This window comes from Pithys albifrons, chromosome 25 (assembly GCF_047495875.1).
Source record: "Pithys albifrons albifrons isolate INPA30051 chromosome 25, PitAlb_v1, whole genome shotgun sequence".
NCBI lineage: Eukaryota > Metazoa > Chordata > Aves > Passeriformes > Thamnophilidae > Pithys > Pithys albifrons.
In genome coordinates, this window is record NC_092482.1 from 3,228,574 (window position 1) to 3,252,194 (window position 23,621).

Consider the following 23,621-nt stretch of genomic DNA (forward strand, 5'->3'; position numbering starts at 1 on the left):
TGCACTGCACATTGCCTAGGGATGGACACCTCCAGAAGCTGTTGGTACTCCTTTTTGGGGGGGAATTAAAAAAGTCAACACCCCAGAAAATTCCAAATTGAAAAGAAAAGTCCTTTCTGATTTTATTAATTTCTTTATTAAAGCCTGATACAGAAGTGGGGGAAAGGGAAGGAGAAAATCCCAAAGAAACATCTTGTATTTCAGACACATAATTAATAAAACTAAACCAACCCAAACACAAGGCCTTGGGTGCAGCCACCCACTCCCCAATCCCTTTCTCCCCCACCACCCCCCACTGATTTTGGGGTCAAAAATGAGCAAAAATGAGCAAATTTGGTGCCTGATCAAGTGCCCTGTGCCCTGGCTGGATCCAATCCTTGAGGGTGACCAGGGCAGAATGAGCCTTGGCAGGATCAGGGAGATGCTCAGCTGGACTGGGAGCAATCCCAGCAGAAACAGGGCAAGACATGATCAGCAAGCAAAGGAAAGATCAAGGAAAAACTACATGGATTTACCTGAAACACTATAAAAATAAAGAAGACTAATTAACTAACTAACTAACTAAGGCTAATTCATCAGTGGAATGAGACTGCTGGACTGGTCCGTAGAGTTTAGGCCCTGACCAGGATCCTTAAAAATCAGGTTTTATAGAAAAATCTGAATTTTGACATAATTCTCTAATATATACACACACACACACAGAGCCCCGCTGCAGCGGGGCACAACCAGCCCTAAAAATAAATTACAAAACCCCCCTAGTAGCATCAAATATACAGATTACTCCTTGCAGCGGCTTTTTGTTTTTCTCTGTTTTTCCTCAGGTTTTTTTTTTTTTCATTTTTAAGGTGCTTTTTCAGCCTCTTTTTGGAAATTTTTGCTTGGCTGTGAGTGAATCCTACTTGCAGAAGCATCAATGTAATTATAAGTAATTTTTTTGGTGTGTTTTTAGCATGATTATCTTCATTGTAAATATATAAACTTCCTCACTGGACTATATACATCCCAATTCTGGGAGATGATAGAAGTGCAGTAGAGCAGCTGGGATGATCCCACTGGAGCAAAGGATGGAGAAATGAGAGAAGGGCTCCGTGGGTTGAAGGGTTTGTCCCAGCTCGCTGAAAGTTCATCTGGGGAAGAGGGGTCAGGCTGGGGGGGGCTCCCTGGGGACTGGGGGTGATGGGGAGGACCCCATCGTGCTGCTTTTCTGTCCCTGCCTTCCTCCTTCCTCTGGGCTCCAACGTCTTCCTCCAGCTCCTTTCCATGCTCAGTGCCCAGTGGTGGCCTTGGGGGTGGGATGGTGACACATCCCACCTTGCCATGGGGTGGAGGTGGCTCGAGGAACCCCCCCAGCCTGGGCAGCCCCTTCCCCAGTGGGCAGCAAAGTGCGTGTGAGATCACACCATCCAAAACATTTTTTAAAATAGAGAGAAAAAAAAGGGAGAAAACTAAAAAGTATCCCATTCCCAGGATGTGTCCCCAAATCCTCCTTCGTTGCCCAGTGGCCCTGGGATGGCAGCAGTGGTGATATAAGTGAGAGGGGGCCTGGGGGGGCATCAGGGGCCGGGTCGGCCCTTAACTGGGCATTTGCACCTCGTTGTACACGTCAGTCCCCTCCGCCTCCTCAAATGTCACCACGGCGTCATCTGCGTCCAGCTGGAGAGAGGAGAGGGAGTCAGGAATGGGGACAGGACTGGGGACTGGGACAGTGATGGAGAGGGAGAAGGAGGTGGGAGATGGGATGGGTATAGGAATAGGGGCAGGGATGAGGCTGGGGACAAGGATGGGGACAGGTTGGGGACAGAGATGGGGTTAGGGAGAGGGTTGGGGATAGAGGGGGGGCAGAGATTGGGCTAGGGACAGGGATGGGGATACATATGGAGATGAGGGTGGGGACAGGGATGGAAATGGACACCAGGACCAGCACAGGGACAGGACAGCACAGTGGTGGCTCCCAGCACGTGCTAGAGCTACGTACACATTTGAGCTCGATGTCCCGGAAGATTTTGGGGAGCACGAAGCGCCGCAGGGGCACGGTGAGGATGAGGACGAAGGGCAGCGCCAGTGAGGCCGGGGTGGACTTCACCACCCACAGCAACACAAGGAAGATGATCTGGGTGAAGGTAAAGAGGTGCATCCGCCAAGTCTTCACCTGTGGGATGAGGAGCCCAGGATTGAGGACAGGGACAGCATCACACACCCTTCCTGGGGTGTTGGGTGCTGGGGTGGGCAGGACCAGTGGCCCAAAGAGCCCAGTGAACGTCAGCACTGAAGGAGGAGGCTCTTTGGAGAGCCTCAAGCAATATCAAGGGTGCTGCAGCCCAGGACACTCCCAAAACCCACGGCCACCCTTTGGGGTGACACAGGGCTCACTCACCCGGGTGACATAGGGCTCATCGGGGTGGTACTTGGGGGGCATCAGCAGGAGCAGGATGCGGTCAAAGAGCTGGATGCCAAAGAGGGAGGTGACCCCCATGTAGAGGAAGATGCCAAAGAGCACAGCCAGTGGGATGTACTTCAGGATGGGCTCCATGAGGATGGAGACACCTGCAGTGGAGAAGGAGAGGTTGGGGGGCACCTCTGGGGACCCCCAACCCTCCCCTTGCACTCAGGGGCACCTCCCCAGCTCACCAATGAGCACGGCCACCAACAAGCCACTGATGCGCTGCTCCTTGACCTCCAGGATCTGGGATTTCTCACCGGGAGAGGAGGTCTTGCTCATGACGGTGAGGGCGTTGGCGTGGGTGATGGTGCGGACGGTGGTGGCACTGAGCCAGGGCATCCCAAAAAGGGCTGCCAGTCCACCCATGGCCACGATCAGCAGCAGGTCCAGGTGGAACCCACTGCCCTTCACCACCTTCCTCTCGGGCTTGCTGACGATGAGGCTGCACAGACACAGGGGGTGGGTTGGTGACACAGCACCCAGGGAGGTCCCCTCCATCCCCATCCCTGGGACACCCCACAGCCCTCCCCTCCCCACATTCCACATCCTCACGTGGTGATCTGCGTCTCGAGGAAGATGAGGGTGAACACCAGGAAGGCAGGCACCACAGAGGCAAACATCATCCAGATGGGGAATTCTTGATGGAGGCCCATGGGGTTGATAAACCAGCCCCGGGCGGTCGAGTTGGTGACCTCCAGCCCTCTAGGGACGCTCAGTTTCTGGATGGGAGCAGAGGTGAGAGAGTGAGGAGATGGGACACAGGGAACAAGCACCCAGCTCTGTGTCCCCGTGTTGGGGACACCCATTCCCCCCAGCCCTGCCCTCTCAGACCTGCGTGTACGTGTCCTGGATGAGGAAGTCAGCCAGGGCCATGATGAAGATGGAAATGGGCACCCCAAAGTCCCCAATCAAGCGCCGGACCTGTGGGGACACAGTGACCACATTAAACCCACCTGAGTGACCCTCTGGCCCAGGGCCCCTGTGGGGTGATGGCCCCTAATAAGGCCTGGTGGGTTGAAGGAGATGTCTCAGCCCCCTGGAGGGAGGCTCCTGGCCGAAGACAAAGGCTTTCAAACTGATAAGATTAACAGAGGGTGGAGTGTTGTTTAAGGAATGACATGGCCCACCTTTGCAATATCTTCTATGACTGCTCAAGGGAGCCACCTCCCCTTGGGCATCTGCATCACCACCACCCCCCCAGTAGATTGACTATTAGTTACACAAACCACATGAAAGAAAAAAAAAGGTATAAAAAGTGTTTGGAGTTTAAACTCCAGCAGAGAGGAGAGGGAAAAATGCCAGAGTCTCTCTGAGGGGAACTGCTGCAACTTGTCCTGTCTCCTCCTTCTACTGGAACAATGTAGGGGTGAGAAGACCACGTGCTTTCTATTTTTTCTAACTTTACTTTCTTAACTTCACTTTCTTCCTTTATACATTCTACCTTACATCTCATGCTAACAGCTACTTTGATTCTTACTTTACACGCATTTCCTTTACTAAATGTGTTTTGCTACCTTAATACTAATAACAGTAACTTGCTTCACACTTTGCTACTTTATATTGGTTATTGCTTTTGCTGTTCTTACTTTATAAGCCCAGCTCTGTTTTGCAACTACAGTAACTTGCTTTGCTTTCAATGTGCAGTTTCTTTTTCAACATGTGTGTTGATAAGAAGCTGCTCTGCTCTTTCATTTTGTTTTGTTACAGAGAGAGTGGTGTGCAAGATATTTTATTGTCTTGTGTTACTGAGAGAGTGTCTGGATAAGTGTTTTAGGTAGCTGTGTTTTTAGTTAGTAGTTCTTTGTTGCTGGTTTCTGTCTGTCGTGATTGTAACTTGAGTTTAGTATGTTTGTCTCTGTAAAATGTGTTTTGTGCTGGTTTCTTTTGGAGTCTTTTATTATCAATTAAATCCAATCTTGCAGCTCAACGTTATCACCAGCAATGCAAAACCCACAATAACTGTCACATATTTGTGTTAATAAATGTTATTTCAGGAGCTGCTGTGGGAAAAGTTCTTTTCTAGCTATTAATTGTGGTCCCCATATCAGGGGTTAGAAAACCCTCCAGCCTGTGTTCTGTCCTAGTTCGACAGGCAGTGCTGGGTTCATCAAGCTTTGATTACTCCGAGGGCACTTATAGCTAATAACTTTTATTAGTACAGTTAAGACTAGAAATCTCTGCATTTCTGTCTCCCTCCTCCCTTTCACGTGACAGCCCCCCTCTGTTGTGTCCTCTGCAGGAACATGCAATGAATTTGCACAGTCTCAGCCACCAAGGCCCCATTTTGCCCCCGGGGCAGTGGGGTGGGGGGACACCACCCTGTCTCCCCCGTCCTCACCTTGCCAGGCAGGAAGGCGCTGTTCTTGAACTTGCGGAGGAAGAAGGCCAGGAAGAAGGTGCCAGCCATGAGGACGAGGGACAGCAGGGCTGTGTTGGGCTCCGGCACCGAGGGGTGGAACTCAGGCTGCACGTTGTACTCCCTCATCAGTGGGTGTTGCTTGAAAATCTGGGGAGGGAAAGGGAGAGAGTGAAGGAGGATGGGGATGGAGGATCCCCCTGCACACCTCCTGCCATGCTGGGAGCCCTGTGGCAACATCCCAGTGGGTGCAAGATGTGTGCCAGGGGGCTGGACAGGGCTGGACCCCAGCCCACGGTGAGCAGGAGGGATTTTTAGGGTTGGTTTTCTCTGTGGTTCTTCAGAAACGAGGCCAGAGCAAGAACTGAGCAGCACGGTGGGGACAGACAAGTGTGTGCCCACTGCAGACCATGGGTCACCCAGGGTGGCTGGGGCTGTGCTGAGCTCATCATGGGGTGCACAGGGGCACCTGGGTATGACACACACTCATGTGTCCTTCCTGTCACCTCCCCAGCACCAGCAATGTCCCCGTGGGCACCCAGTCACAGGGTGATGCTATCCCAGTGCTACCAGCCAGCCTGGAGGGGGTCTGAGCCAGGGAATGGGAGGAGAAATGAGGGCTCTCCAGGCAGTTGCTGGGTGAGGACCACGTTTGGTGCAGCCCAGGTGGGAGATCTATGTGGGGTTCATCTCCCTGCCCTAAAATCCCTCTGCAGAGAGAAGTATGAACCACAGAATAGTTAGGGTTGGAAGGGCCCCCATGAGCTGAGAAACACCTGGAAAAGGGGAGAAAACACTGGGAGATGGGCTCCATCCCTCACCTGCATCCCAACGTTTCTATGGAAACCTGGGTGATAACCACTATCTGCAGCCCCCCCCTTCCCTGCTATGGGATCCCCACACCCCTCACCGTGACCAGCTTGGCGAAGGTCTCAAAGATGAAGATGAGGGAGATGAGGAAGGAGAAAATCTCCTGGGTGTAGCGGGACAGGAAGCGCACCAGGAAGCTGCCCTCAAAGGCCACCAGCACCACCACCAGCAGGATCATCCAGAAGCCAATCCAGACCCGGCCCACGATGTATTCCAAGCCATTGCTGCTGCAGAACTGGGGAGCAGGAGGGCACAGCCCCATCAGCCCCTCAGAGCCCCCCAGCATGGGCAGCTGGGTGAGCTGGAATCTGGAGTCCCATGGTGGCTCTGCACCTCCTTCCCCAGGATGGGAATGCTGGTACCTTGGTGTGGCAGGACCCTCATGGATCACCACCCCACAGCACCAGTCTGGCATCACCCCTGTGGTGTCTCTCACATGGAGTCAGCACTTTGGCATCACCCATGTGGAGTCACACACTTCACATCACCCCATGGCCATCACTTGGATGGCTCTACCTGTTGGTATCACCCCTAGGTCATCACAGGAGTGGCATCACCCCCATAAATCATCCATGTGCCATCCCACCAATGCCATGCTGCATGTGCCACCTCACCCACTACATCCCCCATGTGCCACCCACCCAGTGCCATCCCCCCTGTGTCAGCACCCCATGCCTCTCCCAGGGCTGGTGGGGAGACCCTGAGCCCACCATGGGCACACTGATGGTGGGCAGGGGGCACCAAGGGGTGCAGGGGGGCACCCACCCCATAGAAGGCTTCTTCAAAGACGAGGAGGGGTCCTGAGAAGCCGACAACGAGGAGGGGCTGGGCGCTGAGGAGGCTGAAGAGCACACACTGCACACAGGTGGAGACGAGCAGCTCCGACACCCCCATCATGCCCTTGGTCTTCTCACCTGAAAGGGGGCACAGCTGGTGGGTGCCGGGGTAGGGGACACAGTGCTGTGCCCCCCCATCCCACACCCCTCCACACCGGGCTTAGGGGGTGCATAATCCCCCAGGAGCATCCCCCTGGGATAGTAGTGAAGAAGGCAGAGGCACTCCAATCCCCAACCAGCTTGGGGGACATCCCCGTCCCCCGGCATGTCCCCAGCCTGTCCCCACCATTACCCAGCAAGCCTCCGAAGGTGACAGCAGGTGACAATGCCGCAAAGTAGATGAAGATGACAGCGGCCAGGCACTGGGGGCTCAGGGCATCCTTGATGTCGCTGAGATATTTGGGGTACCGCCGGCGGATGTCCCGCACCAGCCCCCCAAAAGGCCGCCCCGTCCTGCGCAGGGGGTCGTCGACCTCCTCCGTCTTCTCATCCAGCTCTGGGGACACACCAGGTGGTCACGGAAGGGCCCCATGAGCAAGGGAGGGTCTCCCACCTGCCACAGGGATGGGGGATTTCAGAGGGTCCAGGAGGTGCCCGCCATACCTTCTTTCTCGATGGGGGGTTTCTCAGGGGGCTGGTAGCGGCGGCGGAGGAGCTCCTGCTGCAGCGGGACCAGGGCACGGAGCAGCTGCTCATTGGGGGTCTCAGTGGGTGGCAGGACAATGCTGGCCTCCAGGAATTCCTCCACACCCCGCACCAGATCCTGCCGGCTCTCGGCCAGGTAGGCATCCCGGCGAAACACCTGTGGGATAGCCCAGGGGTGGGTGCTCAGCCAGCTCCAGCACCCTGAGCCTGACCCCTGAGTGTCCCTGTGGGAATGGGGACATGGGGATAAGGGGGCATATAGGGACAAAGGGGCTTGGGGATGGGGGCAATGGAGCATAGGGGCATGGGGACATGTTTGCTTGGACATGTGGGGACAAAGGGACACTTTAACCTCAGGGACATGGGCACGTGGGGACACAGGTTCAGGGCAACAAGGGGTCACAGTGGCATGGGGACACAGGGATCAGAGAGGGACATGGCACAGAGGGACAGCCCTATTAGAGGGCGCAGTCCCAGGAACGAGGACTCCCGGGCTGATGGCAGTGGTGGTGGCAGTGGCCATACCCTCTCAGACATCATGGTGGCGACGGCACGGCCGATCTCGTGGTAGCTGATGTGGGAGCTGTCGGGGCCCAGCACCACGAAGAGGAAGCGGACGGGGAGAGACACGTCGAGGATACCATCCAGTGTCACCGCATTCTTAAGGCGCACAAAGGCCAGTGTTGGCTGCTCCAGGAAGGCTGCACAGCCTGGGGGCAGGATGGGATGGGATGGGATGGGGATTGTGGGGGTCATGGGGGACCAGGCACAGGGACATGGGGTACAGGGACATGGGGACATGGGAGGACAGAAACATGGGGACATCAGGAACGGAGACAAGCTGACACAGAGGCTTGGGAATGTGGAGGGCAAAGAAAATGGGATAGGGATGCAAAGACATGAGGACAACGAGGCACAGAGGTTGATGAGCACGGGAGCACGGAGACATTGGGGCATGAGGATATGGAGACACAGGGACAGACAGGCATGGGAGTACAGGGACACATGGGTAGGTGAGCATGGTAGTATGGGGACATGGGGACACAGGAGACTTAGAGACATGAGGTGGACATAGGGAGGTGGGACATGAGGACAAGGGACAGGGGGCCAGGGGCTCAAGAGAGCAGCGCTGAGCAGCAGCAGACGGCGGCGAGAGCTGAGGATGGCAAGAGGCAAAAAAGGCGCAAGAAAAAGCAGTGCGTGAGCGAGCACAGCAAGGGGCAGATGGCAAAGCTCCCTCTGCACCCCCTCACCCCATACCCACTTCCCTGGCCCCATATCCACCCCCCTCAACCTGGACCCACCTCCCAACCCACCTCAGCACTCACCACCCCGCTGACCACTCACCCACAAGGACCAGAGTGGCCTCAGCATTCTCAGGGATCTTCTCCGGGAGTTGGGGTTTGGAGGCCCCGCTCTGTTGCAGGCAGATGGATGGCAGGAATCAGCCAGCCAGCCTTGGTGGCCATCCCTGTGTCCCCTGCAAGTTCCCCTCTGGTTTGTCCCTCTCCATCCCCTGCATGTCCCCCACCATCCTATGCATCTCCCCCTGCATCTTCCTTGCCAACCCCTGCATGTCCCCCTCCATCTCCTGCATGTCCCCCATCACTCCTTCTGTCTCTTAAGTGTCCCCCACCATTCTCTATGTGTGTCCCCCTCTGCATGCACCTGCACAAGCAGGCATAGGTGTGCAGCTTGTGTGGGCACTCGAGTGTGCCAGGGTGTGTGTGCACCCGTGTGTGTGTGTGTGTGTGTGTGTGTCTGTCTGTGTGTGCACCCCGTGTGCATCCTCCAGCCCCAGTGCCCCCCAGTGCCCGCCGTGACCCCTGTCCCAGCCCACCTTCTCGGTCCCTGCCAGCCTGCGCATCTCCATGGACTGCTGTCCCCGCATCAGCGGCTGCTCCACGTCGTCCCGGCTGGTGCCCGAGCGCTGGAGCAGCGCCGGCAGCATCGTCCACACCGACTCACCCTCTCTGGGGTGGCTGAGAGAATGAAGGGGGGCATGTCAGACACCTCAGTGCCACCGACCCCCCCAGACCCCACAAGACAGGCTCAGCCCTGTGGGTGCGCTGGGACATCCAAACTGGGAAGGGGGGCAAAGCCTTCCCACTCTGAGCCAGACTCCAGTGGGATGTGCTGGGGTGGGTCCAGCCCAGACCTCAGGGACCCCCTGGGAGCACCAGCCCCGGCCGAACCTGTGCCGCAGGAGCAGCGTCCTCAGGATGTCATCGCGGTCCTGCGGCTTCAGCTGCCCCTCGTAAATCATCTGATCGAGAAGGACATGGACAATGGCCGGCATCGCGTTGGCCGCCACATCGAGGAGAATGGCACCTGTGGGGACAGCACCGTCACCATCCGGCCAGGGTGGGGTCCCTGCCACCATCCCCATGGTCCCCAGAGGTGTCCCCACCTTTGTTCAGAGCCCGTCGGATCTCCAGGAGGCTGCGGTAGGTCAGGAAGGAGAGATGGGGTGGGCTCCACTGCCCTGATTGCTGGAAATCCTCTTCCAGCTTGAGCCAGTGGCCGGCCTCCATCCAGCACAAGTCCTTCGAGCTGTCCATGACCAGCTCGTGCAGCTCCACATAGCCCTGCAGCCAGAGATGGGGGGGTCAGGGTCCCCTCGGCCACACCAGGGACCCCCAGGACACCCACTATGCCCTCTCCCTATGTCCCAGTGTCCCCAAGGCTTGGTGTGAGGTTTGTCTCCAAGTGGTCACAGCCCACACACCCTTGGGAATGGGAAGGGAATGAGGGTCTTTCAGGCAACACCCACCTCATGGGTGTTCTGCTGGGACAGGAGCTTCCTGCTCCCCGCTGCCTCTGGTTCCACATCGGTCACCGACTCAGCTGTAAGTGGAGCCACCAGTGCATTAGCTGGTCCCTGTCACACATGTTGAAGGTGCCTCCCCCCATCACCTCCATCCCACACCCATCTAGGGTCACTTGGATGTGTCCCCTTTTCCCACCCCCACCCGAGCTCTGCTAGGAACTCACTGGACATGTCCCCACCATTGCCCGTCCCACACCCATCTGGGGTCACTTGGATGTGTCCCCTTCTCCACCACTTCCACCTCAGCCCTGCTGGGGACTCGCTGGACATGTCCCCACCACTGCCCATCCCATACCCACCTGGGGTTTGCTGGACATGCCCCTCTGTCACCCCCCCGCCCTGGTGGTGCCCACCTTGGTCCCCTTGGTCCCCTCAGTCTCCCAGCAGCCCTGCAGCAGGAGGACATCACCGGGGCCAGGGTGAGGACAGGGCTCGTGGCCACCACCCTGCCACCTGCACAATGCCACCACCCACCGCCAAACACCGCCACTGGGATGGGGACACAGGGACAGCACATCCCCTGCCAGCCAGACCCCAGAAGTTCGAGATGTCCCTGTCACCGTCCCCTACCTACCTGCAGCCCCCCCTGCGCTCCCCATGTCCCCGCAGCGCTGTCCCTATAAAGTGGGGAGCGATCCCCGCAGCCGCCCTGTGTGCACCGTAAATCCCGCAGCACTTCCTTTGCTGACAGTAAACACCAGCGCGGCTCCCGCCCGCCCGCTGTCACCCCACCGTGGGGACAGGCTCACCCCGTCCCTCTCCACCTTCGACGGGGACCACGGCGGTCCCCTCGCTGTCCCCAGCCGGGTGACCCGGCGGGGTGGTGCTGCAAGAGCCGCATCCCGCTCTGCAGGAGGAAGGATGCTGTGCCCACGGGAGCGGGGATGGGGCGCGTACTTTGTCACCGTGTCCCCGACAGCGCTGGCCGTGGCACACGGGCACGAGCGTGTCCTCGTCCCTGCCCGACGCCGCCACCGAGCCGCCCGGCGCCAGCCGGCGTTCAGCCCCAAGTGGTTCTTGTCCTCACCCCAAACAAAGACTTTATTTATCCTCAATCAGTGGGCGATTACGGGCAAGTGGCAGCGGTCACCCCGCGGCGTGCCCTGACGCCCGAGTGACGGTCACCCCGCGGAGGGTGGGGACTTGGGGAGGGGGTGGCAGAACCGGGGCAAGGCAGCGCGATGGAGGGGGCTGGGGGTGAGGGGGACGCCGGGACTGGGCTTCGTCCTCCGGGACCCCCGCGGTCACTCACGCTGCCCTCTGCCCCGGCGGCTGGGCTGTCCCGAGGGGACCCCGGCCACGCGCATCTTCCCGTGCAGGTCATAACATCCCCGGCGGCCGGGCAGATACTGGCTGCAAAACACACACCGCCGGGACGGGGCGTCAGCGCCGAGCACCGCGGGTGCCACCAGCCATCCCCGAGCGATGCCAGCCGGGCGGGCAGGGCAGCGTCCGGCCCCCGCCGCGATCTGGGGACTCACCGCAGGGGCGTCAGCTCCTCGGCTCTGGCCCTCCACGCGTGCAGGGGGGACCCGATGCCAGCGCCGGCCCCTGCGCAGAACAGGTGGCAGCGTTACCCCCCGAACTGTGCCCCCCAGAGGGGGGCCCGAGCCCAAACACCCCCTTGGGGTGGCAGCTCCAAACAGCCTAGCCTGGGGCAAAGGGACGTTTTGGGGTGTGCAGACCCCCCAAACTTCCCTCACCTCCCTCCCCAGGGCTTAAGAACAAGCTCCCCAAGCTCAGCCTCAACTGGCAAAGGGTGTCGCTGCCTTTGGGGGATGCCACCCAGAGGGTGGACACCCCTGCCTGACCCTGTACTGCAAGCAAGTCCCACTACCAGTGCCACACTGGCACCTGGGAAACGCACCCATGCAACACGTCTGTGCGATGCTACGCCTGTGCAGTGCTGCTGCTCATGCAGTGCTGTGCCCATGCAACACATCTGTGGAATGCTCTGCCCATACAGCATGCCTGTGCCACGCTGGCACCCATGCAACATGTCTGTGCCACCCTGGTACCCATGCAACATGCCTGTGCCACACTGGCACCCACGCAGCATGCCTGTGCCATGCTGTGCCCATGCACCATGCCTGTGCCATGCTGGCACCTATGGAACATGCCCGTGCCATGCTGACACCTATGCAACATGCCTGTGCCATGCTGGCACCCAAACAATGTGCTGCTGATACACCATGAGTGCCCATGAGATGCTGGCACCTGTGAAACACCTGTGCCCCTGCAACACACCTGTGCCATGCTGGTGCACATGCCCAGCCAGCACCCACAAAACACTGGTGCCCACACAACATGCAACCTTGAACCACTGGTGCCCCTACAATGCTGGCATCCAGCTGGTGCTGGTGCCCATGTGGTGCCATCACCCGTGCAATGCTGTCACCTGTGCAATGCCATCATCACCCATACAATGCCGCCACCTCTGCAACGCCGGTGCCCATATGACACTGGTGCCCATGCAATGCCACCTCCATGCAGTGCTGGCACCTGTATGAAACCAGTGCCCATGCAATGCCACCTCCATGCAGTGCTGGCACCTGTATGACACTGGTGCCCATGCAATGCCACCCCCATGCAGTGCTGGCACCTGTATGACACTGGTGCCCATGCAATGCCACCCCCATGCAGTGCTGCTGCCCACCCATGCCAGCATTCCCCAGCACCCCAGAAGCCACTCACTGCTCATCTCTCCCAGTGACACAGGGGAGTCCTCCAGGCCGGGGTCCTCGTAGCCCTCAGGGTCAAGGCTCCTCCTCATCCCCTCCTCGTAGGCCTCCTGTGGGACAGAGAGAAGGGGGTCAGCGGGGTCTGGTGCCCTCCGTGCCTCGCCAGGGCTGTGCCGGGGCGCAGCAGCAGAGCCAGGGCGGGGGGCCGGGTGTCCCTACCTGGCCGGGCCCCTCCATGGCTCCGGGCTCAGCCCCTGCTGCCGCCTTGCTGCGTCCCAGCGCTCAGCCCGGTGCCACCATAACCCGGCGCTCTGCGGGCGGGCGCAGGGGAGACCAGAGAGAACATGTTAGCAGAGACCAGGGCATCGCTCGGTGCCCCCGGGATTGGGGTTTGTCTCCTGGGATGGGGCTGGAGACGAACATTGTGGCCGTTTCCGCAGCCCCTGCCTGCTTAAACTGCTCCCCACAGGCTGGGAGGGCCCGGGGTTGGGGGTCCCCGGGGAAGTCATGCCCTGCCCTGTCGCCATCTGGAATGGGAACAGACGTCAGGCGACGGCAGAGCCCTGTCAGCTTCCCACCAGCGACGTGGCATCCCGTCCTGGCCCACCCATGCCTATGTGCACCATGCCCTGTGCCCGGGGGACAGGTCTGGTACAGACCTACAGCCAGGGGTCAGGTCCCATATGGACCCACACCCAGGGGCTGGGGTCCCACACAACCTCTTGCACATGGGTGGAGGTCCCACAGAGACTCACACCCAGGGGCTGGGGTCCCACACACAGTGACTGGGTCCCACACACAGTGACCAGGTCCCCCAGCAAATCCCCCAGCCCTGGGACACAGCACAGGGGTGAGAAAGGGGAAACTGAGGCACAGCTGGGCTCACAGGACACCCCAAAACAGGACAGCGCAAACACCCCAGAGCCCTCCAGGGTGCACAGCTGGGGAAGTCCCTGCTGCTGCCCCCCACATCAGCACCTAAATCCTCTGCAGCACCCAGTCCCTGCACCCCACTTTGCCCATTCCCCCGGGCTGTGCCACCTGTCCCGCCCCTGCAGCTGCCCCAGGGCTGTGCTGGGGGACAACCTGCAGGGGGCGCCCTTTCCCCGCTCTCCACCCCCCTTTTCCCTCTCCACGGGGTAGCCCCGGAGGGACCCAGGGGGTCCGGACCCCCCATCGCCCTTAAACCCCCCCATCCCATGACCCCGCACTTGTCTTCCAGCCCAGAGCCTCTGGCAGGAGGGTGTCCTCCCTCGGGACTCCGAGACCCCCTGTTCCTCCCCGCCGTGGGGTCCCCCCGAGGCTGGGGGGACCAAGACCCCCGGCTGCCCCCACCATCCCGGCCCAGTGACCCCATATGGGGGTTCAGACTCAGGGTCAGCGCATGGGAGGCTTTGGGGGGAACCAGCCCCGCTAGATCTCACCGGGGTGATGCAGGAGCTCGCTCCCGGCCAGCGGCGCTGGGAGCCGGGGTGGGGTCCCGGACACCCCTGTGGGGCCACGGGATCCCCGGTGGGGCCACGGGATCCCCGGTGGGGCGCACGAGCCGCGGCGGGGCCACGGGACCGACGGCCGGCTCCGGACCCAACCTCCTCCTTCCTGCCCCGCCTGGCCCCGAGGCCGGTGGCCCCCGGCCCCCCAGCCCGGCCTGTCCCGGGGCTCCCCGGCCCCCCCAGCCCCGCCGGCGGCTCTTGCATCAGCCCGGTGTGCCGGGCTGCGCCCCGCTGATAACGCCCCGCACCCGGCATCGGCCCCCGCCCCGCTCCACCCGCTGCCCCCTGCGCTGCCCCACAGCGCCCCGAGGCCAGGCTGAGGGGCTGGAGACCCTCCGGGTGCTGGGGCACCTCACAGCGAGGTCACCTGGACCTGCCGAATCCACCCCCGTGCCACCTCACACCGTACAGATCCCCTACGTCCCCCAGCACATGTGTGAGATACATCACGGGGCACAGGATGGAGCACATCCTGCACCACGAAGCTCTTGCATGGTATAGACCCCCTGTCTCCCTCACTGTGTGCATGGGATGGAGTCCACACCTCCCACACCACACACTCCACATATATAAAGTCTGTGTTTTCCACACCATACAGCCAACATGCTCCCTATGCAGCCCATACCTCCCACACCATCCCTACAGCATGGCTGGAATCCCTCCCACAGTGGGTACAACCACCACAGCTCAGTATGGAGCCTGTACATCCCACATCATCCATGCAGTGTGGCTGGAATCCCTCCCACAGTGGGTACAACCACCACGGCTCAGTATGGAGTCCATACATGCCATGCAGCCAGTGTAGCTCAGGACTGCACTCACATCTCCCACACCATATATCCAGCACAGCTCATTAAGGAGCCCATATATCCCACGCCATCCACTCATTGTGCCTGGGATCATTTGTAGGGCAGATATGCCCATGGTTCAGCATGGAGCCCACACATCCCACACCATCCTCATGGCGCAGCTGGGGTCCTTCCTGCAGCAGGTACCTCCATGGCACCATATGAAGCCCATACATCCCAGACCATATGCAATTCAGGCTCAGCTCAGCTGAGGCTTGGCTCCTTCCCACAGTGGGTGCAACCCCTGTGGCTCCCTATGGAGGCCATACATCCCATGCCATACATGCAGTATGGCTGGGATCCCTCATCCAGCAGGTACTGACACGGCTCAGCATAGAGCCCATACATCCCAGCCCAGCTACATGGATGCCAGACCATTCAGATGGCATGGCTGGGATCCCTCTCATGGTTCCATATGGATTCCAGATATCCTACACGATCCACACAGTGTGGATGGGATCCATCCCACCACAGGTATCCCCGTGTCTCCATATGGAGCCTGAACCCACCATCCCACAGCACCTGCCACTCCAGCACACCCTTGCAGACAACCCTCCACTCCATACCGAGGGCACCCCAGGGTGCCTTCCCAGCCCTGCCTGGCCCCACCACCCCCTGCCCACCCCATCCCCCCACTCCCACTCCAGGGACACCCTGAGGGGACCCCACACCTACCCCTGAGGTGCCTTCGGACGCCCCTGCCCGCGCTCTGCCTGTGGCTGTCCGGGCTGTGAGACACCAATGCCCTGAGTCACGCTCACCTCCCTAATCTCGCCCACCTCGCACTGCCCCGGCCCCCCCGGGGCCCCCTGTAAACAAGGTTATCGGGGTGCAACATCTTGAGGCACGAGGTTGTGCCCCGCCTGTGCCCACTGCCCGCCCCGTCCCTCTCCCTGGCCCAGCACCCCAGGCCCTGCTCCTGCTGCCCCCCCATATCTTGTTTACCTCTGGGTTTCCCCCCGGGGAATCCCCGGGATGCCCCTGGCAGTCCCCCCTTCCCACAGTGTTGGGGCGTTCTCTTTTAAAAAAAAAAAATAAAAAAAGGGGGTTCCGGGGGAGGTTCCCTGGGGAAGAGGCACGGTGGGGGGGGGGGACATGGAGGTGGGGGATGTGTCCATCTGTCCCATGGGATTGGTGTCATTGGGGTGTCCTGGAGAAGGGGTGGGATGGGGGGTGTGTGCACACGTGTGTGAGCACCTGCATTAGTGCATATCCATAAGCATACCTGCATTAGTGTGCACACGTGTGTGAGCACCTGCATTAGTGCATCTCCATGAGCATACGTGTGTGAGTGCACATGTATGTGTGCACATGTGTCTGTACATCCCAGTGTGTGCACGTGTGCACATCCACATGTACACCCACACATCTGTGGACATGCATGTATTTGCACATGTGTGTGTGTGTGCACACACATGCCCGTGTCTCTACATTCACAGACTTTCCAAAGGGGTCCTGGCCCCAAATCCCAATCCCAAATCCCAGGGACAAGGGGGAATAAGCCTTGCACACACACTTGCACATGCACAATCCCACACCAACCTCCCAGTGCCTGGGGACCCCCATGGGATCCCCCACAGGGTTGCCCAGGCTGTGGGGTCACACCAGTGCTGTCCCCCCTGTGCCAGCCCGGTTTGGGGGGCCCATCCAGGCTGAGAGCTCAGTCCCATGTGTTGGGGACCCAGTAGCACCCACGGTGGGACAGAGGGGTGGTGCTGGGTCTGGGTTCCCCGATAACGGCCCCTGGCCTTATCTGGGTGCTGCCAAGGGCTCCCCTCCCTGCACAGCCATGGGGATTTTGGGGTGAGCTCTGCTGCCCCCCACCTGAATGCTCTTGGGCTGGGGTCCTCTTGTCAGGGGCAGAGGGGGTTGTGAGGCACTCCTGAGGGCACAGAAAGGGGGATTTGTCCCCATGGGGAGTGTTTTCCCACAGTGGCCATGGGGATTTTGGGGGGTCACACCTTCCACAGGTATCCTGCTGCCCCTCATCTGGGTGCTAAGGACTGGGGTCACCCTGACAGGGGTGAGAGGCACCCTGGGGGCACAGAGATGGGGGATCTGTGCCCAAGAGGGGTGTCTGCCAGCTGCGAGTGACTCAGATTTATCTGGGTGCTGTGGGGCTCTGTGGGTGCCTGTGGGATTCATCCCCACTTCCCGATTTCCCTGTCCCATCCATGGGGAAACCGAGGCACGGTGTGAAAAAGGGGTGCTGGGGCTCTCCCACAGCACAGTCAGTCCTCCAATCCCTATGAAGGGGGTCCTGAGCCCCCCGCAGACCCCACGGGGAGGGGGTTATGCTCAGCACCCCCAAAGGGGGATCAAGGCAGGGAGGGGATGATGAGCTCAGACTGGGGTGGGCAAAGAATCCCCCAAACTCCCCCAGGGGCTGCCGCCTCCCCATGGCTTTACCCACGGGGTCCCCTCTAGTGGCACGTCATGCCGAGAGGGCTGCGACCCGCGGGGAGGTGGAGGACTGGCTGCTCCCCCCCTCCCCAGGGGAGAGATTTGGGGGGCCGGGGGCGGGGAGAGCATCCCTTTGGAGGGGGGGGCGGCGCACGGCCCGTGGCGTGGGCACCGGCGGAGCAAAGCCTGCGCGGCGCGGGGGGCAGCGGCCGTGGGGTGGGGGGGTCCCCACGGGGGAAGGGGCATCGCCCGCGGCCGTGGCGTCTGTCTGGGCCGCTGGATGGAAGCGAGCTGGGTGCCGGCTGCCATGGCTCTGGGGCTCTCCTCCAAGAAAGCTTCCTCCAGGAATATCGCCGTGGAGAGGAAAAACCTCATCACCGTCTGCAGGTGGGGGAGCGGCGGGGGGGGGCACAACAAAGCGGGGTGGGGAGGGAGAGGGGGCAGGGAAAAGGGACCACCGCCGGTGGGGATGGAGGAGATGGGGGGCGGGGAGGGGAGGGGGTGGGGAGGCGGCTTGGGGGGGGTTCATCCCCCTCCTTCCCCCCCACCCTCAGCCGCCCCTTCACCCTTTGGGGGGATTTGTTGTTGCTGCAGTCGCTTTTGGGGAGGGGGGAATTCAGATTTGGAGCAGGGAGGAGGAGGATGGGGATGCGGGAAGGGGGTGGCGCGGAGCTGCGGGGCCGCGGGGCTGTGGGCGGTGGGGCCGGGGCTGCGGGGCTGGGGGGGAACCAGGGAGGGTTAGAGAGGCTGGGGGGTCTCCGAGAGAGCGATGGGGGGCTTAGGGATACAGTGACAACATGGAGGCGGCCGGTGCGGGGTTGGCGGGGGCCGCCGGGGCTAGCGGGGGTTTCAGGGGGCATGGAGGGTACGGGGGGTGCTGGGGGCTGCGGGGTGCGGGGGGGGTGGAGGCCTGTATTGGGGACCCTCATGCGGGTGGGGGGCCCAGGAAGTGACGTCAGGGCCCCGCTCCAGGTGGCGGGGATGGGGGATGAAGGATGGAGGATGAGGGTTGTCATGGAGACGCCCGGCTGGACCAGGAAGGGGGGGCGAGGATGGGATGGGGGATGAGGGCTGGTGGTCCCTGCGGGGGTGCGTGGGAGGGTCATGACATGAGGACCCCCTGGGTCTCCTCACCATGGCACAGGGCATCTCCAGAACCCCTGGGTCTCCTCACCACGGCACAGAGAATGTCCAGATTCCCTGGATTTCCTCACCATGACACAGGGCAGATCCAAACCCCCTGAATTTTCTCATAATGGAACAGGGCAGGTCCAGATCCCACTGTCACAACATGGGGACCCCCTGGATCTCACCATGGCACTGGGTAGCTCCAGACCCCCTGAATTTCCTCACTATGGCACAGGGCATCTCCAGACCCCTGAATTTCCTCACCATGGCACAGGGCAGCTCCAGACCCCCTGAATTTCCTCACCATGGCACAGGGCAGCTCCAGACCCCCTGAATTTCCTCACCATGGCACAGGGCAGCTCCAGACCCCCTGAATTTCCTCACCATGGCACAGGGCAGCTCCAGACCCCCTGAATTTCCTCACCATGGCACAGGGCAGCTCCAGACCCCTGAATTTCCTCACCATGGCACCAGGCATCTCCAGACCCCCTGAATTTCCTCACCATGGCACAGGGCAGCTCCAGACCCCCTGAATTTCCTCACCATGGCACAGGGCAGCTCCAGACCCCCTGAATTTCCTCACCATGGCACCAGGCAGCTCCAGACCCCTCTGTCCCGATGAGGCACCTTCCACCCACCGTCACAGGGATCACCAGTCAGCTGTGACCCCCAGATGGGGGGATTCCCCCCAAGCAAACACCTGCCCCGTCCCGCCCCGTCCTGCCGGGCCTGGCGGGTTCGGTGTCCTCGGCATCGCTGTGCTTGGAGCACGAGCAGCGGGCGGAAGGGGAAGCCATCACCGCCCGCGCACGGCCGGGGAGGAAGGAGCTTTTGTTCGCCCTTCCTGGCCACTCGTTCGGAGGGGAGTGACGGCCGCCCCTTGGGGTCCCTGGGGATATGGGGACAGGGGGGTCAGTGAGCCACAGCCCAGCCCGCCGCCCTCTTCCCGCTGCTGGGAGCGGGAGCCAACAGCTGCAAAAGCGTTTTGCTCTGGTGTCAAACTTGACACGTGCCAGGTGGTGGGTGCTGGGCCGTGAGTGTTGTCCCCTCCCACCCGTGACACTCATCCCCTCGCCAGGTTCTCAGTGAAGACCCTTCTGGAGAAGTACACGGCGGATCCCATTGATGACTCCTCTGAGGAGTTTGTCAACTTCGCCGCCATCCTCGAGCAGATCCTCAGCCACCGCTTCAAAGGTAACGATGGCTCAGGAGGTGTCCCTGGCCCCATCCTTGTGCCCCATGGTGGATGGGGATGCACGTGGTGGCACCAGGGAGTGTGTCTGGGCTCTGGTGGTGGCTTTGCTGGTACAGCAGCCCCCGGCCACAGCCCCTCAGTGCCCACAGGTCCTGTCAGCTGGTTCAGCTCCGATGGGCAGCGCGGGTTTTGGGATTACATCCGCCTGGCCTGCAGCAAGGTCCCCAACAACTGTGTCAGCAGCATCGAGAACATGGAGAACATCAGCACATCAAGGGCCAAGGTCAGAAGGGTGCCAACCCCAGCCCTGTCCCCATCTCTGGACCTGTCCCCATCACCACTCTTATTTGTGCCTCTGCTGCTTGTACTCACACCCTGTCCCTGGGACATGGACCCGTCACACCCTATCTTCATCCCATCCCATCCCCATTCCCATTCCCATCCCCATCCCCATCCCATCTCATCCCGTTCCAACCCATCACAACCTCATCTTTATCTCTTCCCATTCCCTTTCAACTCCCATCCCCGCCCACATCCCATCCTGTCCCATACCCACTCCCATCCCATCCGCATCCCATTCCATCTCATCCTCATCTTCATTCCCATCCCCATCCCCATCCCATCCTCATCTTCATCCCATTCCAACCTACCCCATCCCCATTCCCATCCCAGCCTATTCTATCCCATCTCATCCATTTCCCATCCTATCCCATCTCATGCCCATTCCTATGGGGTCACCGGGATGCAACAAGAGCTGTAGGACCCCATCAAACCAAAAAACAGACAAACCCCCACTCCCAGATGGGAGACCCCTGTCTTCTGGTTCCCAGAGCACCAGCGGTGGGTGGGAGCGTGGCAGAGGGGCAGCTGTGGGGGGCACCTGGTGGCAGCCCCCACCCTCAGGGCTGCCTGTGGCGCTGCCTTGCAGGGCCGGGCCTGGATCCGCGTGGCGCTGATGGAGAAGCGAATGTCCGAGTACATCTCCACGGCCCTGCGGGACACACGGACCACCAGGTGAGCAGCCCATGGCCCCACCAGCCACAGCCACATCTCCACAAAGCCCAGGGTGGGCTCTGTGTGTCAGGGTGGGTTTTAGGGTGCCAGGGGGGCACATCCAGCCACGTGTTTCCCCACAGGAGGTTTTACGATGACGGGGCCATCATGCTGCGGGAGGAGTCCACGGTGCTCACGGGGATGCTCATTGGGCTCAGCGCCATTGACTTCAGGTAGTGGGGGGTGGCACAGTGGGACACAGGCCCCGACTGACCCCTCTGGGGTGCCCTGACCCTCTGCTCCTTCTCCCACTGCCACCACTCAGCTTCTGCCTGAAGGGAGAGGTCATGGATGGGAAAACACCCGTGGTCATCGACTACACACCCTACCTGAAGTTCACACAGAGGTAAGAGCTGGGGTGCCCTCCCTGGGATTTTGGAGGGTTTTGGGGTCTCTTCATGAGTTTTAGGGGGTTTTAAAGTCCCCGCACCTTAGGTCAGTTTGGGGTGGTTTTTGGGGTGCAGCCGAACCCACCTGCACCTGCAGGTGTTCGAGGTCTGAGGGCTTCCTTGGTGGGTTTGTTGGGGTCTCCAGGTCCTTTGGTGAGTTTTGTCTCTCCCCTGGCACCCCAGTGGGGCTCGCTAAATGTGTGATAACCCTTGCTGAGCCCCTGTACCCCTCAGTTATGACTACCTGAGCGAGGAGGAGGAGCGGGGCAGCGTGGAGAGCAGCACCAGTGAGGACAGCTCACCTGAGCACCCCTACCTGCCCCTGGTCACTGATGAGGACAGTTGGTACAACAAGTGGCGCAAGATGGAGCAGAAATTCCGCATTGTTTATGCCCAAAAGGTACCGGGAGCTGGGAGGGGGCTGTCAGGGTATCAACCCCCCTGGGATGCTCCAGCCCAGAGCATCCCCCCACTGCATCCCCCCTCCCACAACCCTGTGGTACCCACAGCCCTTCATCCTCCTGCTGCTACGGTGACCCAGCCCTCTCATTGTCACACTGAGTGGCCCTGGGGACATTGTGGCTGCATCAGAGCCACCAGTGGTGACAGTGGCCTCACGCAGGGGTACCTGGAGGAGCTGGTGCGGCTGCGGGAGTCGCAGCTGAAGGACCTGGAGGCGGAGAACAAGCGGCTGAAGCTGCGGCTGGAGGAGGTGATGGTGCAGAACCAGCTGGAGAAGAGGGAGCTGGAGGGCGTCATCCTGGAGCTGCAGGAGCAGCTGTGAGTGGGGACCCACTGCTGCTGCTGTGGGCTTGGGGTGGGTGGGGGTCCCCAGAGTCTGGTTGCTCCACAGGCTGTGGGTGGTCCCCAGTGCCCCATCTGCCCTTCCTGTGGGACATAGTGAGTCCCCAATGCTCCACACATCCCGTGGGACATGGAGGGTCCCTGGTGTCCCATGTGCCCTGTGGGATGCAGTGGGTCCCCAGTGCCCCACACCTCCCGTGGGCCATGTCGCCTGGCAGGTCCCCAGCACTGGTGGCTGTGCCAGGTGCTGAGCACCCGCCTTTGCCGCAGGACGGGGCTGATCCCCTGCGAGAACCCACAGCTGGCGCAGCTCTCCAAGGAGATGGTGACACCTCTGGTCAACCAGTGGCCCTCACTGGGGACCCTCAATGGCAACGAGAGCGGCTCGGACAGCAAACTCTACAGGAGGTAACACCCTTCTGGGGCAGAGCCACCTCCACCTGTGCCCAGCACCCTGCCCTGCCCTGCGGGAGGGGGGACAGGCAGGGGACAGGGAGAAGGGCTGTCCCAGCTCCGGGGGGCTCAGAGTGGTCCCTCTGCAGGCACAGCTTCGTGAGCACTGACCAGCTCTCGGCCGAGAACAGCCTCAGCTCCGACTCCCAGCGCCTGGGCGAGGGCAAGCGCGAGGGCGAGCCCTGGGGGCCCTTGGGTAAGACACCCCCCACCCACCATAGGGTGCCCCACAGGGCTCAGTGTGACCCCCCACACGCACCCAGGTGTCTGAACCCTCCCTGCAGCCCTCTCCTCGTGGCAGGGTTGCTGTCCCCGCAGTGCAGGGACACCCGGGTTCCTCTCTGTCCCCTCGCGGTGGCAGGGCTGGGAGGCGAGGCTGCAGCCCCCCCTGACCCCTCGCTCTGCCCACAGGGAAGGACCCCACACCCTCCATGCTGGGGCTCTGCGGCTCCCTGGCCTCCCTGCCCAGCTGCAAGTCCCTGGCCAGCCTCAAGTCCAACGAGTGCCTGGTGAGCGACAGCACGGAAGCCAGCCCGACCCGCAGCCCCAGCTGAGGCCCCCGGCCCCGCTGCCACCCCCCTGGCCCAGCGCCGCGGCGCAGGACTGAGCTCGGCCTCCCTCGCTGCCCTGGCACCGACGGGGGACTCGCCGGACCCACCGGGGAGGCTGGGGACAAGCATCCCCCTCCCCATCCTGACATCCCACCCCCCGGCTGCGCCTCGGACAGCCAGCCTGGACCCCGGCTGGAGACATGGACCTGTTGGGATGGGGGATGCTGGACTGGGACCCAGGCGAGCTGGGGATGGGGGGGACGAACAATGGGGGGATGAACTGTGCCATGGGGGGGACACTGGGAGCAACTGGGGAGCAAGGTGGGGGTCAGGGCCAGGCCCCCTCCAGGGATGAGGGTCTGGGCACAGCCCTGCTGTCCGTCCTGCTCAGCCCTCGGTGCCCACTCAGCCTTCCCCAGCCCACCATGCTGCAGGGGGCTGCCTGTCCCCCGCTTTGGGGACCAGCTGCCCCTCCTTGCAGCAGCATCCCCACGACAGGGGTAAGGCTCCCCTTTCCCCTCCCCTTCCCATCCTCCCCTGGGTTTTGGGTTGTTTTGGGTGATTTTGGTTTTTATTTCAGCCCCATCTGCCTTGTTGGAGCAAAAGGAATCAATAAAGACAGCAAGCAAAGCTGGCCTGTCACCCA

The 23,621-nt window shown here is 61.0% G+C and overlaps 2 protein-coding genes across 4 annotated transcripts; one reads left to right on the plus strand and one right to left on the minus strand.

The window, feature by feature from the left end:
* Window positions 1-120: 120 nt before the first annotated feature.
* On the minus strand, window positions 121-12,964 carry SLC4A1 (solute carrier family 4 member 1 (Diego blood group)). Of its 2 annotated transcripts, XM_071577290.1 has the most exons (21): window positions 12,878-12,964; window positions 12,672-12,768; window positions 11,459-11,528; window positions 11,230-11,330; window positions 9,921-9,994; window positions 9,558-9,735; window positions 9,343-9,478; window positions 8,988-9,129; window positions 8,495-8,564; window positions 7,673-7,857; window positions 7,106-7,304; window positions 6,795-6,998; window positions 6,432-6,580; window positions 5,707-5,901; window positions 4,779-4,946; window positions 3,272-3,361; window positions 2,993-3,159; window positions 2,629-2,882; window positions 2,375-2,544; window positions 1,976-2,149; window positions 121-1,653 (listed from the first exon to the last, which is right to left on the minus strand). In XM_071577290.1, the coding sequence occupies exons 1-21, from the start codon at window positions 12,893-12,895 to the stop codon at window positions 1,573-1,575; spliced, it is 2,922 nt and encodes a 973-aa protein (XP_071433391.1). In that variant the 5' UTR covers window positions 12,896-12,964; the 3' UTR covers window positions 121-1,572. The 2 variants fall into 2 exon arrangements, with proteins under 2 accessions (XP_071433391.1, XP_071433390.1); XM_071577289.1 differs by lacking the exons at window positions 11,230-11,330; window positions 11,459-11,528.
* Window positions 12,965-17,496: 4,532 nt separating this feature from the next.
* RUNDC3A (RUN domain containing 3A) lies at window positions 17,497-23,599 on the plus strand. Of its 2 annotated transcripts, XM_071577291.1 has the most exons (11): window positions 17,498-17,789; window positions 19,609-19,724; window positions 19,875-20,008; window positions 20,654-20,739; window positions 20,862-20,951; window positions 21,044-21,124; window positions 21,402-21,567; window positions 21,790-21,947; window positions 22,242-22,379; window positions 22,514-22,620; window positions 22,836-23,599. In XM_071577291.1, the coding sequence occupies exons 1-11, from the start codon at window positions 17,683-17,685 to the stop codon at window positions 22,976-22,978; spliced, it is 1,326 nt and encodes a 441-aa protein (XP_071433392.1). In that variant the 5' UTR covers window positions 17,498-17,682; the 3' UTR covers window positions 22,979-23,599. The 2 variants fall into 2 exon arrangements, with proteins under 2 accessions (XP_071433393.1, XP_071433392.1); XM_071577292.1 differs by lacking the exon at window positions 22,514-22,620 and having other exon boundaries at window positions 17,497-17,789.
* Window positions 23,600-23,621: the final 22 nt, after the last annotated feature.

Bases quoted from the DNA above. Each gene is read 5' to 3' on its own strand.
- SLC4A1 (XM_071577290.1), bottom strand. The intron at 9,130-9,342 runs GTTCGGCCGGGG...TCATTCTCTCAG, and splicing joins ACGCTGCTCCTGCGGCACAG to CCACCCCAGAGAGGGTGAGT. The intron at 1,654-1,975 runs GTACGTAGCTCT...TCCTCTCTCCAG, and splicing joins GGGACATCGAGCTCAAATGT to CTGGACGCAGATGACGCCGT.
- RUNDC3A (XM_071577291.1), top strand. From the start codon at position 17,683: ATGGAAGCGAGCTGGGTGCCGGCTGCCATGGCTCTGGGGCTCTCCTCC. The intron at 20,009-20,653 runs GTCAGAAGGGTG...GCTGCCTTGCAG, and splicing joins TCAGCACATCAAGGGCCAAG to GGCCGGGCCTGGATCCGCGT. The intron at 21,568-21,789 runs GTACCGGGAGCT...GGCCTCACGCAG, and splicing joins GCATTGTTTATGCCCAAAAG to GGGTACCTGGAGGAGCTGGT.